This window comes from Lipotes vexillifer, unplaced genomic scaffold (genome assembly GCF_000442215.2).
Source record: "Lipotes vexillifer unplaced genomic scaffold, Lipotes_vexillifer_v1.1 scaffold117, whole genome shotgun sequence".
In the NCBI taxonomy this organism is placed as follows: domain Eukaryota; kingdom Metazoa; phylum Chordata; class Mammalia; order Artiodactyla; family Lipotidae; genus Lipotes; species Lipotes vexillifer.
The window spans coordinates 541745-558778 of NW_006785593.1; the positions used below are offsets into that span (position 1 = coordinate 541745).

The window sequence follows — 17034 nt, forward strand, 5'->3', positions numbered from 1 at the left end:
TGTTAAGAGACATTTCATAGCTTGCTTCTTGCATATAATTAAGGGACATTTTGTAAGTCTTACCTATTTTATTTCTATTTAGGACTGAAGAAGTATACGCAATATATAATTGAGGTGTCAGCTAGTACACTCAAAGGTGAAGGAGTTCGGAGCGCACCCATAAGTGTGCGGACTGAGGAAGATGGTAAATATAGCAGTGAATAGTGATATATTTTGAATCCATCACACTTCAAAAAACATGTATACAGAATGAAGGTATAACATAAGAATTCTCCAGCCTTGGGTAGCACTTGTGTGCTGCACCAGCTTTATCCAGAGATTTCATTGTCATGGTTTACAAGAAGCTGGCAAAGTCAGATTTATGTTCAGTAAAATCAGATATATAAAATGCATATTTTAAAATTCTGAAGTCATCCATGCTCTGTAAAAAAAAAAAAAATTCAGTAATCTTTTTTTCCATGGGAATTTTTAAGGCTAAAATTTTGGTGCGAATAGTTTGGACATCAATCAGTATATGTTACGACTGTGTTTTTCAACTTTAACATTCATAAGAATAGACATTTACATAAGTTTTGTAGTAGATTCTGTTATGTCAACCTGCAACCTTTTTTATTGTTATTAGGATTAGCTTGCTAATGATTTCAGGCTATTTTCTAGATTTCTCTACATAATTTGCCAAGATGCTATTCCTGAATGTTAATAGCCTTCATATTGAATATTTAAGCATACATTTTCCTAGCCTGAATAAAATCAACTTTACTACTGAGACCACTTTACAATATTACTTCACCAAGTTATAGGCATATATCATGCTAAGAAAATTACTTTTGAGAGATATATTTGGAATTTGGATCTACATTTTACGTTTTTTACATTGGGTATTTTGAGAATGTTATTTTTCTTCTGTAAAAGAAAGTCCCATTGCGAAGAGGGGTAGGTCTGGATGTAATAACGTGTGTTTGTAGAATATCTTTTTTCACCCTCTCAGGTTTCCTCAACTTCACACTAAGCTGCACTCTGTGGTTCAGATTCTAGTCATTCACCAGGGCAAAATGTATGTTATTTACTTGTAGAAGAAGAAAGGCTTTTCTCTGCGTTTTTCTTACTTTACTCCAAGTAATAAAGTCTTCAGAAGCCCTCTTCCCCCAATTCAGGTCCCTGTATGTTTTCCCCTCCACCAAAATCCTTCACCAAAGCATCCTGGTAAGGTGATCTACCAGGGTCAGAAACTGGTAGATCTTAGTTTCTACCCCCATTTCTAGCAACTTAGAACTGGTTGCCCCAGTTTCTAAGTCTTCTCATGGGTTAGTCTTCCTTAGTTATTGCCTCTACTTTCCATGCTTGTTTCTTCAGCAAAACTCACCTGTCCAAATTTTCATTTTTTTCATAGATTCTTCTTGCTCTCAAAGTGAAAATTAAGCAAATAAAAAAGTTCTCCCAAAGAGACCATGGCTAAAGGCTAGGGAAGAAGGTTAGCTCTCCTTCTGTCTTAGGTAAATGTCTAAGAAAGATGTATTAAATCATTTTAGCAATGCCCTAATAGACATAGTACCCTCTTTATTTCCAATCTAATGAAATAGTCCCTATAGTAAGAATCTGAGGTCTTATATGAAGGACCCTAGACCAGTAGTGAACATATATTTTGAACAGGCAGAGTTTATTACCACTGAAGTCAATAGTTGCAAATTATACTATGCATCCAAATTACCTGCACTGTTAAAAATGCAGAGTCATGGTAAACTTCCATCTAAGTCCTTGGCCCAGTTATTGATATAATTGCTACAGAATAGGGTGAAGAACAAGACCTCTTTTAGAAAAATTATAGCAACTCTAGAATGGATAAAGGCTGAGAAGCTTTGCTTTATTGGGTAGTAGGAGCTCCTTGCTTTCATGAAGCTTGAAGTTCAGCAGAAGAGATCTAAATTTGACAAAAGTGTAGACAAGTAATTTTTATTATTCTAATTACTGGTTTAAGTGTTCACCAGGACCAAAAACAAGGAACTTTAGTTACTCTGAAGCATCCAGGAAAATGTAGCTGATTAAGTTATGTTTAAACTGTGACCTGAAGACAGACGAGTAGAGGGAGGGTGAAGGATAGGAAAGATCATGCCAAGCAGAGTGAGTAAGAGCCTTAGGAAGACCCTTATCTATCCTCATATGCTCTGTCTTGATGACTTGGATAGATTGCAAAAGATACTGCATTTATTTAACCTAATTTTTCCAATTTCATTTTTTAAAACTGCAGTTCTGAGTACAAAGGTTATTTTAACAAATGCTAAAATGATTGAAACTTAGTCTGCTATAGATATTCAGTATTTTATTTAGAAAGGCATGTTAGGGCTTCGCTGGTGGCACAGTGGTTGAGAGTCCACCTGCCGTTGCAGGGGACATGGGTTCGTGCCCTGGTCTGGGAGGATCCCACATGGCACGGAGCGGCTGGGCCCGTGAACCATGGCCGCTGAGCCTGCGCGTCCGGAGCCTGTGCTCCGCAACGGGAGAGGCCACAACAGTGAGAGGCCCGTGTACCGCCAAAAAAAAAAAAAAAGGCGTGTTAATTACATTTATTTAGCAATAAAATGTTTTACATAAAAACACCCAAGAATATATTAAAGATTAAATATAAAACACCAAGAAGTGATATTCCACATAAACACCTTTAAAGCATATTACAGAAGAAAAATGCTTAGTTACAGCATATAATATTCTATATCAGAACTAGTTTTGATTAAAATTCTTTTTTTCCAATAATAAATAAAAGTTAAGTTTTGCAATGATATTCAGAAAAAAAATATTCTAGGTTTTTGTTTTGACAGATGAAAGAGAGTTCTTGGTTAGAGGTAATTCATATCTTAGGAAACAGACATCTCCAAATGATATATGGATTCTTGTGATAATCAATAGTTGTTAGCATTTTTATTATAGTGCCAGTGAGAATACCAACTGAAAATGTAAATTAGCTGTCATGGGCTTCCCTGGTGGCGCAGTGGTTGAGAAGTCCGCCTGCCGATGCAGGGGACAAGGGTTTGTGCCCCAGTCCGGGAAGATCCCACATGCCGCAGAGCGGGTGGGCCTGTGAGCCATGGCCGCTGAGCCTGTGCGTCCGGAGCCTGTGCTCCACAACGGGAGAGGCCACAACAGTGAGAGGCCTGCATACTGCAAAAAAAAAAAAAAAAAAAAAAAAAAATTAGTTGTCACTTGTTCTGTAGAACTCATAAAGCTTTTCTCTGCTCAATAAATTTTTTAAAAAAACTGTTGTTACCAAAATAATGAAAACACACACACACGCATGTGTACACTATAGTGGAGATTACTCAGAAAATCAGAAATAAAATATAATAATTCAGGCAGCATTTTCTCCAAATTATTGGAAAAAGTGATTTGCACAAATACTAATCTATAACATTGTTCAAAGATCTGAATAAATTCTCGGAATTTCTATTAGCTATGAGTCCACTTTCCGTGCATAACTAAAGCAATGATCAAAATTGTAGTAAGTTATACCCTTTTACATGCCAAAAAATTGTGTTAATATTCTAAGACATTACTATGCTATTATACAGGAGCTGAGAAGTGCCATTCTAAATGTTTTATCTAAGTGGAAATATAAACTTGCAAATTAGTTTACAGTAATTTTTTTAGTGTTTATTCAATTCAGAATGGCTAAAATATTTAAATCCTTACACTATTATAGCACAATTAGAAGTAGACCCTAAAATATCTACATTCTTGTTTATGTGCTACATTGGCATTTCCTTTGTAACTCATTCAATTTTGAAGACTCAAGGAATAGATTTTGATATTATTTTGCAGTTTAATGACACTACTGAAATTGAGGAATGTAGTTTTCATTTGTGAGGTCCGTCATTTTAATTGCTCTCACAGTGTTACACTTATCACTTTCCCACTTCTTGGATGCGTGTTTTCTCCCCATCTCCTTTTATTGTTTGTGGAGCTCTTCTATTGTATATTTATTCACCCCAACCAATAGTTTTATTTTTATTAGAGGATGATAATTTACCAAGATGTACTTGAACAGTAGGTAAATCACAATGACATAGCCCTTGTTCTTTTTTTCTCATGAAATATTCTTTTCCATTGAATCACAGAAACAGATGTTCTAACACCACCATGCAAAATCTTCTTTTATCATCTCATTTTGAAAGTAAACAGTCTCTCAAGCCCACGGAGAAAGGCTCTGTACCTGATTCATTTACCAGAAAGTTCATAATAAAAATTTTGTGCATTTCTATTTTAACTTTTTCTTATATATGTTTAATAAAATGCACTATCATATATTCTAACTTTTCAGCTCCTGATTCTCCCCCACAAGACTTCTCTGTAAAACAGTTGTCTGGTGTCACGGTACAGTTGTCATGGCAACCACCCCTGGAGCCAAATGGAATTATCCTCTATTACACAGTTTATGTCTGGTAAGAATTTTTTTCTTTTTTGGAAATAGTTCTGAGAACAAGTATTAATCTGTAACATAATAGGAATGCAGTTTTTAAATTTCAGATTGTGAAGGTGCATTAGGAATCTGATTATTAATAGGCTAGTTAATATGCCTTTATTAAGAAACAACTTTTTCCTGTATTACATAGAGGTCCAAACATAGATAATGATTTTTGTAACCAAAACAAAAAAATGTGTATTATGTGCAATTATACTAAAATTCTGCTCTTCAGAGTCATGGACTGGTCAGCTTATGTGACTACAAATGAATACAGAGGCTTTCAGTTTTACTCCAATATTCTCTGTGCCACTGTCTCTTTAAGTTTCCTTGAGCAGAATAATTAAACTAAAATTTAACTAAAAGATATTTCTCCAGAAATCTATTATTTAAGGTCAATTTTCCATTGAAATGTAAGCAGTATATTTATTTTTTACTGATCACCTTTACCCTAATTGCCTATGTATGAGTCAGTCATGAAAAAGATGTAATCCTATAGTGCTTCTCATCAATTAGCAACATGGCTATATTGCTTCATGAAAGGTCAACAGAGAAAAATGCTTACTTTGATCTAATATAAATCTTCGTAAAAGGATTCACCATTCAATAACGTATTTCCTAGTGTATTTTAAATATTTCAACTCAGAAAATACAATTTACATAATGCTTTATGGAACATAGGCATTTCTTACTTTTGTATTCCTCACTTGGAAGGTCCATCATTGAGTAAGAGGCTATGGTGTTTTTAAAAAGTCTATTCTTCTCTTTCCTAAATTAAGATCCCCCCCGCCCCCCGGCAATGCCTGTTTATACCCTTTGCATACTGCTCCTTAGGACATGTCCTGTATTCTTCATTGCCTGATTAGTAGTCATTTTGCTTACTCTTTGGCAAAATTGGGAATGACATGAGGGATGTTAGTGGGAAGAGAAGCAGTGAGAAGAAAGTAACCATTCCCCCCTATTACCCTACTCATTCATTTATTGATTCAGTTTTTCATTCCTTCATTCAGTAATATTGATAGAGTATCTATTTACCTGTGAACAAGGCCCCTGCCCTCAAGGAGCTCATATTCTAAAGAGATAAGTGGATTATATACCCAGAAATTTAAAAATGAGGGGAAATTGGGGGAAAGAGGGCTACTGTTCATAGAGTGCTTTGGAAGTCCTCTTTGAAGAAGTGGCATTGAGTTGTGGTCTGAATGCCAAGAAGGAGCTTCTCGTCAAGAGAAGATCTGCAGGCGGAGGGAACATCAACCGCATAGGCTCTGTGGGGGACATAGAGAAGACCATAGAGGAGGTCAGTGTTGCCGGAGAGAGGGACAGAGGAGAGTTATCCTGGAGGGTAGGAGGCCAAAAAAGGTCAGGAGCTAAGCCACCGTAAGGATTTCGTTTTCGTTTCAGTTGTAATGGGACTTACTAGGGAATTTCAAGCACCTTAGATACTTTATGGAGAATGAATTGTAGGAGGCAAAAGTGTTAACAGCGTTACTAGGTAGGACGTTAGGAGTCTGGGCCGTGGATGATGCTGGGATGAAGGAAAGAAGTGGGCAGCTTTTTATAACATTTAGGAAGAAGAGTTGATAGGATCTGGTGAATGGATTGGCTGTGAGAATGAAAAACAAAAAAGAGAAGCAAATCAATGGAATCAATGATGACTTCTAGATTTTTCTTTTTCTTTCTTTTTTATTAATGTTTATTTATTTATTTTCTTATTAGTCATCCATTTTATACAGATGAGTGTATACATGTCAATCCCAATCTCCCAATTCATCACACCACCACCCCCACCCGTCAGCTGTTTCCCCCGCTTGCTGTCTATACGTTTGTTCTATACATCTGTGTCTCAATTTCCGCTCTGCAAACCGGATCATCTGTAACATTTTCTAGGTTCCACATATATGCGTTAATATATGATATTTGTTTCTCTCTTTCTGACTTACTTCAGTCTGTATGACAGTCTCTAGATGCATCCCCGTCCCTACAGATGACCCAATTTTGTTCCTTTTTATGGCTGAGGAATATTTCATTGTATATATGTACCACACTTTCTTCATCCATTCGTCTGTCGATGGGCATTTAGGTTGCTTCCATGACCTGGCTATTGTAAATAGAGCTGCAGTGAATATTGTGGTACACGACTCCTTTTGAAGTATGTTTTTCTCAGGGTATATGTTCAGTAGTGGGATTGCTGGGTCATATGGTAATTCTATTTGTAGTTTTTTAAGGAACCTCCATACTGTTCTCCGTAGTGGCTGTATCAATTTACATTCCAACCAGCAGTGCAAGAGGGTTCCCTTTTCTCCACACCCTCTCCAGCATTTGTTGTTTGTAGCTTTTCTGCTGATGCCCATTCTAACCAGTGTGAGGTGATACCTCACTGTAGTTTTGATTTGCATTTCTCTAATAATTGGTGATGTTGAGCAGCTTTTCATGTGCTTCTTGGCCATCTGTATATCTTCTTTGGAGAAATGTCTATCTAGGTCTTCTTGCCCATTTTTGGATTGGGTTGTTTGTTTTTTTAATATTGAGCTGCATGAGCTGTTTATATATTTTGGAGATTAATCCTTTGTCCGATGATTCATTTGCAAATATTTTCTCCCATTCTGAGGGTTGTCTTTTTGCCTTGTTTATGGTTTCCTTTGCTGTGCAAAAGCTTTTAAGTTTCATTAGGTCCCATTTGTTTATTTTTGGTTTTATTTCCATTGCTCTAGGAGGTGGATCAAAAAACATCTTGCTGTGATTTATGTCAAAGAGTTCTTCCTATGTTTTCCTCTAAGAGTTTTATAGTGCCCAGTTTTACTTTTAGGTCTCTAATCCATTTTCAGTTTATTTTTGTGTATGGTGTTAGGGAGTGCTCTAAGTTCATTCTTTTACATGTAGCTGTCCAGTTTTCCCAGCACCACGTATTGAAGAGACTGTCTTTTCTCCATTGTATATCCTTGCCTCCTTTGTCATAGAGTAGTTGACCATAGGTCGTGGGTTTATCTCTGGGCTTTCTATCCTGTTCCATTGATCTATATTTCTGTTTTTGTGCCAGTACCATATTATCTTGATTACTGTAGCTTTGTGGTATAGTCTGAAGTCAGGGAGTCTGATTCCTCCAGCTCCGTTTTTTTCCCTCAAGACTCCTTTGGCTATTCGGGATCTTCTTTGTCTCCATACAAATTTTAAGATTTTTTGTCCTAGTTCTGTAAAATATGCCATTGGTAATTTGATAGGGATTGCATTGAATCTGTAGATTGCTTTGGGTATTATAGTCATTTTCACAATATTGGTCCTTCCAATCCAAGAACATGGTATATCTCTCCGTCTGTTGGCATCATCGTTGATTTCTTTCATCAGTGTCTTATAGTTTTCTGCGTACAGGTCTTTTGTCTCCCTAGGTAGGTTTATTCATAGGTATTTTATTCTTTTTGTGGCAGTGGTAAATGGGAGTGTTTCCTTAATTTCCCTTTCAGATTTTTCATCTTTAGTGTATAGGAATGCAAGGGATTTCTGTGCATTAATTTTGTATCCTGCAGCTTTACCAAATTCATTGATTAGCTCTAGTAGTTTTCTGGTGGCATCTTTAGGATTCTCTATGTATAGTATCATGTCATCTGCAAACAGGGACAATTTTACTTCTTCTTCTCCAATTTGTATTACTTTTATTTCTTTTTCTTCTCTGATTGCTGTGGCTAAAACTTCCAAAACTATGTTGAATAATAGTGGTGAGAGTGGACATCTTTGTCTTGTCCCTGATCTTAGAGGAAATGCTTTCAGTTTTTCACCATTGAGAACGATGTTTGCTGTGGGTTTGTCCTATGTGGCCTTTATTATGTTGAAGTAGGTTCCCTCTATGCCCACTTTCTGGAGAGTTTTTTTTTTTTTTTTTTGCGGTATGTGGGCCTCTCACTGCTGTGGCCTCTCCCATTGTGGAGCACAGGCTCCGGACGAGCAGGCTCAACGGCCATGGCTCACGGGCCCAGCCGCTCCACGGCATGTGGGATCCTCCCAGACCGGGGCACGAACCCGTATCCCCCGCATCGGCAGGCGGACTCCCAACCACTGCGCCACCAGGGAAGCCCTCTGGAGAGTTTTTATCATAAATGGATGTTGAATTTTGTCGAAAGCTTTTTCTGCATCTATTGAGATGATCATATGGTTTTTATTCTTCAATTTGTTAATATGGTGTGTCACATTGATTGATTTGCGTATATTGAAGAATCCTTGCATCTCTGGGATAAATCCCAGTTGATCATGGTGTATGATCCTTTTAATGTGCTGTTGGATTCTGTTTGCTAGTATTTTGTTGAGGATTTTTGCATCTATAGTGATCAGTGATAATGGTCTGTAATTTTCTTTTTTTGTAGTATCTTTGTCTGGTTTTGGTATCAGGGTGATGGTGACCTCATAGAATGAGTTTGGGAGTGTTCCTTCCTCTACAATTTTTTGGAAGAGTTTGAGGAGAATGGGTGTTAGCTCTTCTCTAAATGTTTGATAGAATTCACCTGTGAAGCCATCTGGTCCTGGGCTTTTGTTTGTTGGAAGATTTTTAATCACAGTTCAATTTCATTACTTGTGATTGGTCTGTTCATATTTTCTGTTTCTTCCTGGTTTAGCCTTGGAAGGTTATACCTTTCTAAGAATTTCTCCATTTCTTCCAGGTTGTCCATTTTATTGGCATAGAGTTGCTTGTAGTAGTCTCTTAGGATGCTTTGTATTTCTGCAGTGTCTGTGGTAACTTCTCCTTTTTCATTTCTAATTTTATTGATTTGAGTCCTCTCCCTCTTTCTTGATGAGTCTGGCTAATGGTTTATCAATTTTGTTTACCTTCTCAAAGAACCAGCTTTTAGTTTTATTGATCTTTGATACTGTTTTCTTTGTTCCTGTTCCATTTATTTCTGCTCTGATCTTTATGATTTCTTTCTTTCTGCTAACTTTGGGTTTTGTTTGTTCTTCTTTCTCTAGTTCCTTTAGGTGTAAGGTTAGATTGTTTGAGATTTTTCTTGTTTCTTGAGGTAGGCTTGTATAGCTATAAACTTCCCTCTTAGAACTGCTTTTGCTGCATCCCATAGGTTTTGGATCATTGTGTTTTCGTTGTCATTTGTCTCTGGGTATTTTTTGATTTCCTCTTTGATTTCTTCAGTGATCTCTTGGTTATTTAGTAATGTATTGTTTAGCTTCCATGTATTTGTGTTTTTTACGTTTCTTTCCCTGTAATTCATTTCTAGTCTCATAGCGTTGTGGTCAGAAAGGATGCTTGATATGATTTCAGTTTTCTTAAATTTACTGAGGCTTGATTTGTGACCCATGATGTGATCTATCCTGGAGAGTTTTCCATGCGCACTCGAGAAGAAAGTGTAATCTGCTGTTTTTGGGTGGAATGTCCTATAAATATCAATTAAATCTATCTGGTCTGTTGTGTCATTTAAAGCTTGTGTTTCCTTATTAATTTTCTGTTTGGATGATCTGTCCATTGGTGTAAGGGAGGTGTTAACGTCCCCCACTATTATTGTGTTACTGTTGATTTCCTCTTCTATAGCTGTTAGCAGTTGCCTTATGTATTGAGGTGCTCCTATGTTGGGTGCATATATATTTATAATTGTTTTATCTTCTTCTTGGATTGATCCCTTGATCATTACATAGTGTCCTTCCTTGTCTCTTGTAACATTCTTTATTTTAAAGTCTATTTTATCTGATATGAGTATAGCTACTCCAGCTTTCTTTTGATTTCCATTTGCATCGAATATCTTTTTCCATCCCCTCACTTTCAGTCTGTATGTGTCCATAGGTCTGAAGTGGGTCTCTTGTAGACAGCATATGTATGGGTCTTGTTTTTATATCCATTCAGCCAGTCTGTATCTTTTGGTTGGAGCATTTAATCCATTCACGTTTAAGGTAATTATTGATATGTATGTCCCTAATACCGTTTTCTTAATTTTGGGGGGGTTTGTTTTTGAAGGTCCTTTTCTTCTCTTGTGTTTCCCACTTAGAGAAGTTCCCTTAGCATTTATTGTAGAGCTGGTTTGGTTGTGCTGAATTCTCTTCGCTTTTGCTTGTCTGTAAAGCTTTTGATTTCTCCATCGAATCTGAATGAGATCCTTGCCAGTTAGAGTAATCTTGATTGTAGGTTCTTCCATTTCAGCACTTTAAGTATATCATGCCACTCCCTTCTGGCTTGTAGAGTTTCTGCTGAGAAATCAGCTGTTAACCTTATGGGAGTTCCCTTGTATGTTATTTCTCATTTTTCCCTTGGTGCTTTCAGTAATTTTTCTTTGTCTTTAATTTTTGCCAATTTGATTAGTATGTGTCTCGGCGTGTTTCTCCTTGGGTTTATTCTGTATGGGACTCTCTGCACTTCCTGGACTTGGGTGGCTATTTCCTTTCCTTTGTTAGGGAAGTTTTCAACTATATTCTCTTCAAATATTTTTTCAGGTCCTTTCTCTCTCTCTTCTTCTTCTGGGAGCCCTATAATGTGAATGTTGTTGCATTTAATGTTGTCCCAGAGGTCTCTTAGGCTGTCTTCATTTCTTTTCATTCTTTTTTCTTTATTCTGTTCCACAGCAATGAATTCCACCATTCTGTCTTCCAGGTCACTTATCCGTTCTTCTGCCTCGGTTATTCTGCTATTGATTCCTTCTAGTGTAGTTTTCATTTCAGTTACTGTATTGTTCATCTCTGTTTGTTTGTTCTTTAATTCTTCTAGGTCTTTGTTAAACATTTCTTGCATCTTGTGGATCTTTGCCTCCATTCTTTTTCCGAGGTCCTGGATCATCTTCACTATCATTATGCTGAATTCTTTTTCTGGAAGGTTGCCTATCTCTACTTCATTTAGTTGTTTTTCTGGGGTTTTATCTTGTTCCTTCATCTGGTACATAGCCCTCTGCCTTTTCATCTTGTCTGTCTTTCTGTGAATGTGGTTTTTGTTCCACAGGCTGCAGGATTCTAGTTCTTCTTGCTTGTGCTATCTGCCCTCTGGTGGATGAGGCTATCTAAGAGGCTTGTGGAAGTTTCCTGATGGGAGGGACTGGTGATGGGTAGAGCTGACTGTTGCTCTGGTGGGCAGAGCTCAGTAAAACTTTAATCCGCTTGTCTGCTGATGGATGGGGCTGGGTTCCCTCCTTGTTGGTTGTTTGACCTGAGGCGACCCAACACTGGAGCCTACTGGGGCTCTTTGATGGGGCTAATGGGGGACTCTGGGAGGGCTCACATCAAGGAGTACTTCCCAGAATTTCTGCTGCCAGTGTCCTTGTCCCTTGTTGAGCCACAGCTGACCCCTGCCTCTGCAGGAGACCCTCCAACACTAGCAGGTAGGTCTGGTTCAATCTCCTATGGGGTGGGTCACTGCTCCTTCCCCTGGGTCCCAGTGTGCACACTACTTGGTGTGTGCCCTCCAAGAGTGGAGTCTCTGTTTCCCCCAGTCCGCCGAAGTCCTGCAATCAAATCCCGCTGGCCTTCAAAGTCTGATTCTCTAGGAATTCCTCCTCCTGTTGCCAGGTCCCCAGGTTGGGAAGCCTGACGTGTGGCTCAGAACCTTCACTCCAGTGAGTGGACTTCTGTGGCATAAGTGTTCTCCAGTTTGTGAGTCACCCACCCAGCAGTTGTGGGATTTGATTTTATTGTGATAGCACCCCTCCTACCGTCTCATTGAGGCTTCTCCTTTGTCTTTGCATTCCAGTGTTCTCAAAAGAGGGAGTGAGAGCATGTCCTTCTACTCTGCCATTTTGAACCAATCTCGACGTCTAGATTTTTGAATCAAAGGGTGATAACTCTGAGATTTTTGACACCATTTTGCTAAGTTAGAAATAAAATTGAAAGTGAAAAAAAATAATGAAAATGAGAATCAAGACTTTTCTGGCTGGGGTTCCAGCCCTACACTTGTGAGAACAACGTCATTACTCTGTATGCAGTTATCACACAGCGATCATGCTGTGTGGGTTCAACTCCCCAATAGTGCTTTTTCTCTCCTTTGATATCACTTTTCTGTCTCTCTTCCTAAGGTGGATTATAGATACAGGGGAAGCTCGCTGAAAGTAGGATGTCTGGGATATGGTAGCTCTTCTCACCTGGCTTTTGGGAATCATCCTGGGACCCATCTCCCATCATAGCTTCTAGTTTCAAGGTTTTTATTTTCTGTTTTAGCCTTGATCCAGCCTCAGGCTTATTCTAGTGCCCTGGCTCTCTCAGCATGTCTGTCTCAACCCTCAGGTAGCTAGATGCTCTTGGTCATTTTCTCTGAACCAATCTGTAGTGTGCAGGACTGGGAAGGTGACTTCCACACTGTTCCCTAGCTCTGGATGTTCTGCTAGAAGAGCCCTTAGATCTTACGGGGACATAAGTAATTACTGGACATAATTACTTACTAGACATAAGTAATGCCATATTAAAGGCATATTTTCTAACAGGTTTGCCATTTTCCTTTCCATCCTGAGAAGAAGGAGCTCTATGCTGGTATTTCCTTCACAAACCTATTTGTTTTCACCACACTACCCTCAACTTAAGATCCCAGGACACTCCTGTCTGAAGGCTTTGTCCTGTTCTTTCTCTCACCTTTTCTTAGTGGAGCACAACTTTTTCTTGTTCTTGAATGTTGAAAGCTTTCTTTTTGCATATACTTCTTCCTTTCCATACCATGACTTATTATAAAACTTTATGGTCTAAAATCATGCAGGATTGACTCTCGATGTGGAAAGGGAATGTAAAAAACACTTTTTCCTCAGTAGAACTTCGCTTTATCTTAAACACACACACACACACACACACACACACACACACACACGGAGGGAGAGGGCGAGAGAAGAGAGACAGAGAGAGACAGAGAGAGATTGAGATCCTATCTGTTTCAAGATCTGGTTTGTTAAATGCTGTATCTGGAACAGAAAACTTCCTGGCTCATAATTGAAGCTAGATATTTGTTGAATGGATGAATGAATGAAGAATATATTTTAAGAGTTAAAAACTTAAAAACTTAATATAGACTTACTAGCTTTTCATTTCTGGCATAAGCGTAGTGATGCTTTTCCAGGCAATGAATACCTTCAGTTGAATAGAATTAGGTCTTATAAAGAAAAAACAAAGAAGGAAGAACACCTTAACATGTTAAAGAATATTATCTATAATAGACTGAAATATATAAATGGTAATGGAGTACATACAGAGATATTTTTAAATTTCTAGCATCTTCTTCCTTAAGATACCTGTTGGGACCACTGTAGTTAAAGGGATAGTCATAATCCTAGGTTCTTTCGTATCACTGTCACTAATCACTAATGCTTTTTTTGAACTCTTGCTGTATCAGTTTTACTGGTGAGAATGTCCATATAATGGACATGCATTCTGAGTCAGAGAGACATAGGTTTGAGTCATGGCACAGCCACTAAATTATCTGTGTTGTTCTCTTAAAATACTGTATAAGTGGTGGCTATCTTTATTAGCAGAGTTCCTGTTTCAGGGGTCCATATTTCTCTCACAGTTCTCAATTTCCATTATTTTAGTTCTTTCAATAACTACTAACTTCTTTGAAAAACAACATCTTTGGATATTTGCTGTTTTCAGTATGTCTGCAAATTGCAGGTTACCTGTTATATTTGTTATACTGGTGACTCCTCCCTTTGTCATGAGTATTTCTTTACAGAATAGCTCATGAGGGTTACTGTGCAATCATTTTGTAACCACTGCTATGTGAATCACATTTGATTTGTAGATGGCGTGTTCAGAAATCTTTAACCCATTGCATTTTATATAAGTTTATTTATTTATTTTTGGCTGTGTTGGGTCTTCGTTGCTGCTTGCAAGCTTTCTCTAGTTGCTGTGAGTGGGGCTACACTTTATTGCGGTGTGCGGGCTTCTCATTGCAGTGGCTTCTCTTGTTGCAGAGCACGAGCTCTAGGCACGCAGGCTTCAGTAGTTGTGGCATGTGGGCTCAGTAGTTGTGGCTCGCGGACTCCAGAGCGCAGGCTCAGTAGTTGTGGCGCATGGGCTTAGTTGCTCTGCGGCATGTGGGATCTTCCCGGACTAGGGCTCAAACCCGTGTCCCCTGCATTGGCAGGCGGATGCTTAACCACTGTGCCACCAGGGAAGTCCTGACCCATTGCATTTTAAAATAATGTTTTCTTTTAAAATTTGCTTTGTGAAATAACTTTTGTCATCTAAGTAGCACTTTTTCTTCAGTAATACTGGTAAATTATGTTTATATGGTTTCAAATGAGAAGCAATCCTTTCATTCCTAGGGCAGCCACCATTAAATAAATGAATTTCTACTAGAGCCCTCTAAGCTTATTCTTTTAATACACTTCGGATTGAGATGTGGTATTCTAGTAGACTGATTATACAACTTATTTATTTTATAGTTGAATTCAACTTGGATTTGTTTAGCAATTTATAATGTCAGTAAAATTTAACAGTAGTTTTCTTCCTTGTTTATAAAACTTTTAAGTGAATGGCCCATAAGATGTAGCTAAAAGACTGTGGAATGAAAGTGATGCTGAAAATTCTAGCTTATATACAAACCTTGGCTTTTAAATGTTTCTTGGTCTTCTTAGTAGTTGCTATGAGAAGTAACTTTGAATCAGTCAGTCTGACAAATGTTTATTAAACTCTGTGGGGAAATAAAAAATATATAGAACCTTAAAATGATTGTAGACTAATTAGAGATAAAATATGCCCATGTGAGATAACTTAAAAATACTTGCTGAGCAATATATTAGGAAGTCAAAACAGTTTTACTGCAGCATTTCATTAACTGTCACTGGTCAAATGATTTCCCCTGTAGCATAAAAGCTTACCTTTGGAAATGGCTTTCATTATGCTAAAAAGATATGCTTAGTCCTGTTTCTTCCACTTTTCTAAACGATTTTCACTCTATTAACTACCTAATGGTTTGAACATATGATATAGATCAATAATCAGAATGGGAAGGGGGCTATTTCAAATTTCCTGAGTTTACCTCCCATTTGGAATGAAGTTGGTAAAGGCAGATTGATAAGTCAGGAGAACATCTCAGTGGGAACAGTATATGAAGGCTTGGAGGCAGCATGAATGAACTATGTCAAGAAGTTGATAAGTAGCATTGTAAGCATGAAATAGTGGGGCAGGATTAGGATGGTGGGAGATACAAACACAGGTAGATGGAGTGGTTGAGTGTAAGGGTGCTTTTGATCATTTAACGTGAGGTTTCTAGTGGGATATTAAGAACTCTGTCTCAGCTCTTTTTTTGCTAATCATTTTCATGAATGACTTGGGTACCAAGGCGACAAGCAGGCTATTGGTAGGTCACCCATACTTTGCTGGACCAGCAAACTGTTAATAAATTCTGAATAGAATTCTGTTAGTATAGTGAGTAGATATCTAGTGAAACTTCAACTTCCTTTGTTTCTTACAAAAATCAGAATTCTTTTGCCATATTCCCCATGAAAATAAATCAGCAGTAATTAAATAGAGGTGGTCTTTAGGTGGAGCATTTGCTTTGCAGTTTACCTCAGTTCCCACCACACTCTGTTTTAAATTCAATCATTTTAGTCATTTACTTTGCCTTTGTGGATCTTGAGGTTTTATACCTTCAATTTCAGGGGGTCTTCTCATCCCATTTGTGAAATGTACAAAGCTAGGAAAGATTGTGATTGGGGAACAAAACATCTTGGAGAGCTAAAGAAAAGGACTCAAGAGGGATAGTGGAGTAGTTAACATTTTGGGACAAATGCTGTGTTTGGTTTATTACCTGTTTTCTTACTTGTTTTTCATGACAAAACCTTAAAGTGAAGAGTATTATCACCATTTTATAGTTGTGGAAGTTAAGTCTTGATGAGGTTAAGGAGTTGATTAAGGTTACAGAACTAGAAGATGACAGAACTAGGATCATAACCAGATCTGTATTACTCTCAAATCATGCTTTCCCCAAATCACAGGAATAAGTGTTATAATTGCCCTTTGTTCTAAAAACTCAACAGTATGCTTATAGGATTGGGGAAGTCTTAGTTTGATAACAGCATTTGTGATTAAAGACTAATGGAGTTATAATAAATTAAGCTTAGTGCGTCAACTCATATGGCATATTTCTACCAAAAAATAATCACTGGCTTGATATTGGTCTGCATTATTTCATGGACTTTATCCCTTATGAGAGCATGATCATACTGTTTTATGTGTAAACCAGTTGAATTACTGGTCCTCACAGTTACAATGGTAAATGGACAAAGCAAGCTTGTTCAGCAAGGAGTGATGATGATGGTGGAAATACTCAGGATCTAGGCATATGATAAACTATTAAATAATGGAAATAGGTGTTAGTCAAGATTCTTTTAGTTTCGAATGATTGCGCCCAACCTAAATTGGATTAAGCAAAATAATGACATATTTAGCTGAAAAGTCCAGGGGTATATTAACTGGATGTAGAAAATCAAATAATTTCATCAAGTGTGGTTAACAGCAAGAAGCTTGGTGTGGGCAACAGCAAGATGGCCCTGTGTCTTGAGTATAGTGGCACAGGAGGAAAGTGGAAAGAGATGAAACTGGAGGGGTGGGCAGGCCAGATACATGGAGACTTGAGGCTTGAATAAGGATCTCTCCCTCTCCCTCTCCCTCTCCCTCTCCCTCTCCCTCTCCCT

The 17034-nt window shown here is 37.9% G+C and overlaps 1 protein-coding gene across 1 annotated transcript in view; it reads left to right on the forward strand.

Annotated features, from left to right (window-relative positions):
- The window catches only part of PTPRQ (protein tyrosine phosphatase receptor type Q), a 210444-nt gene that overhangs the window by 41371 nt on the left and 152039 nt on the right, over positions 1–17034 (forward strand). The window contains exons 16-17 of the mRNA XM_007457658.1: positions 83–184; positions 4310–4430. Coding sequence (XP_007457720.1) covers positions 83–184; positions 4310–4430 — 223 coding nt within the window. The remainder of the gene's footprint in view (positions 1–82; positions 185–4309; positions 4431–17034) is intronic.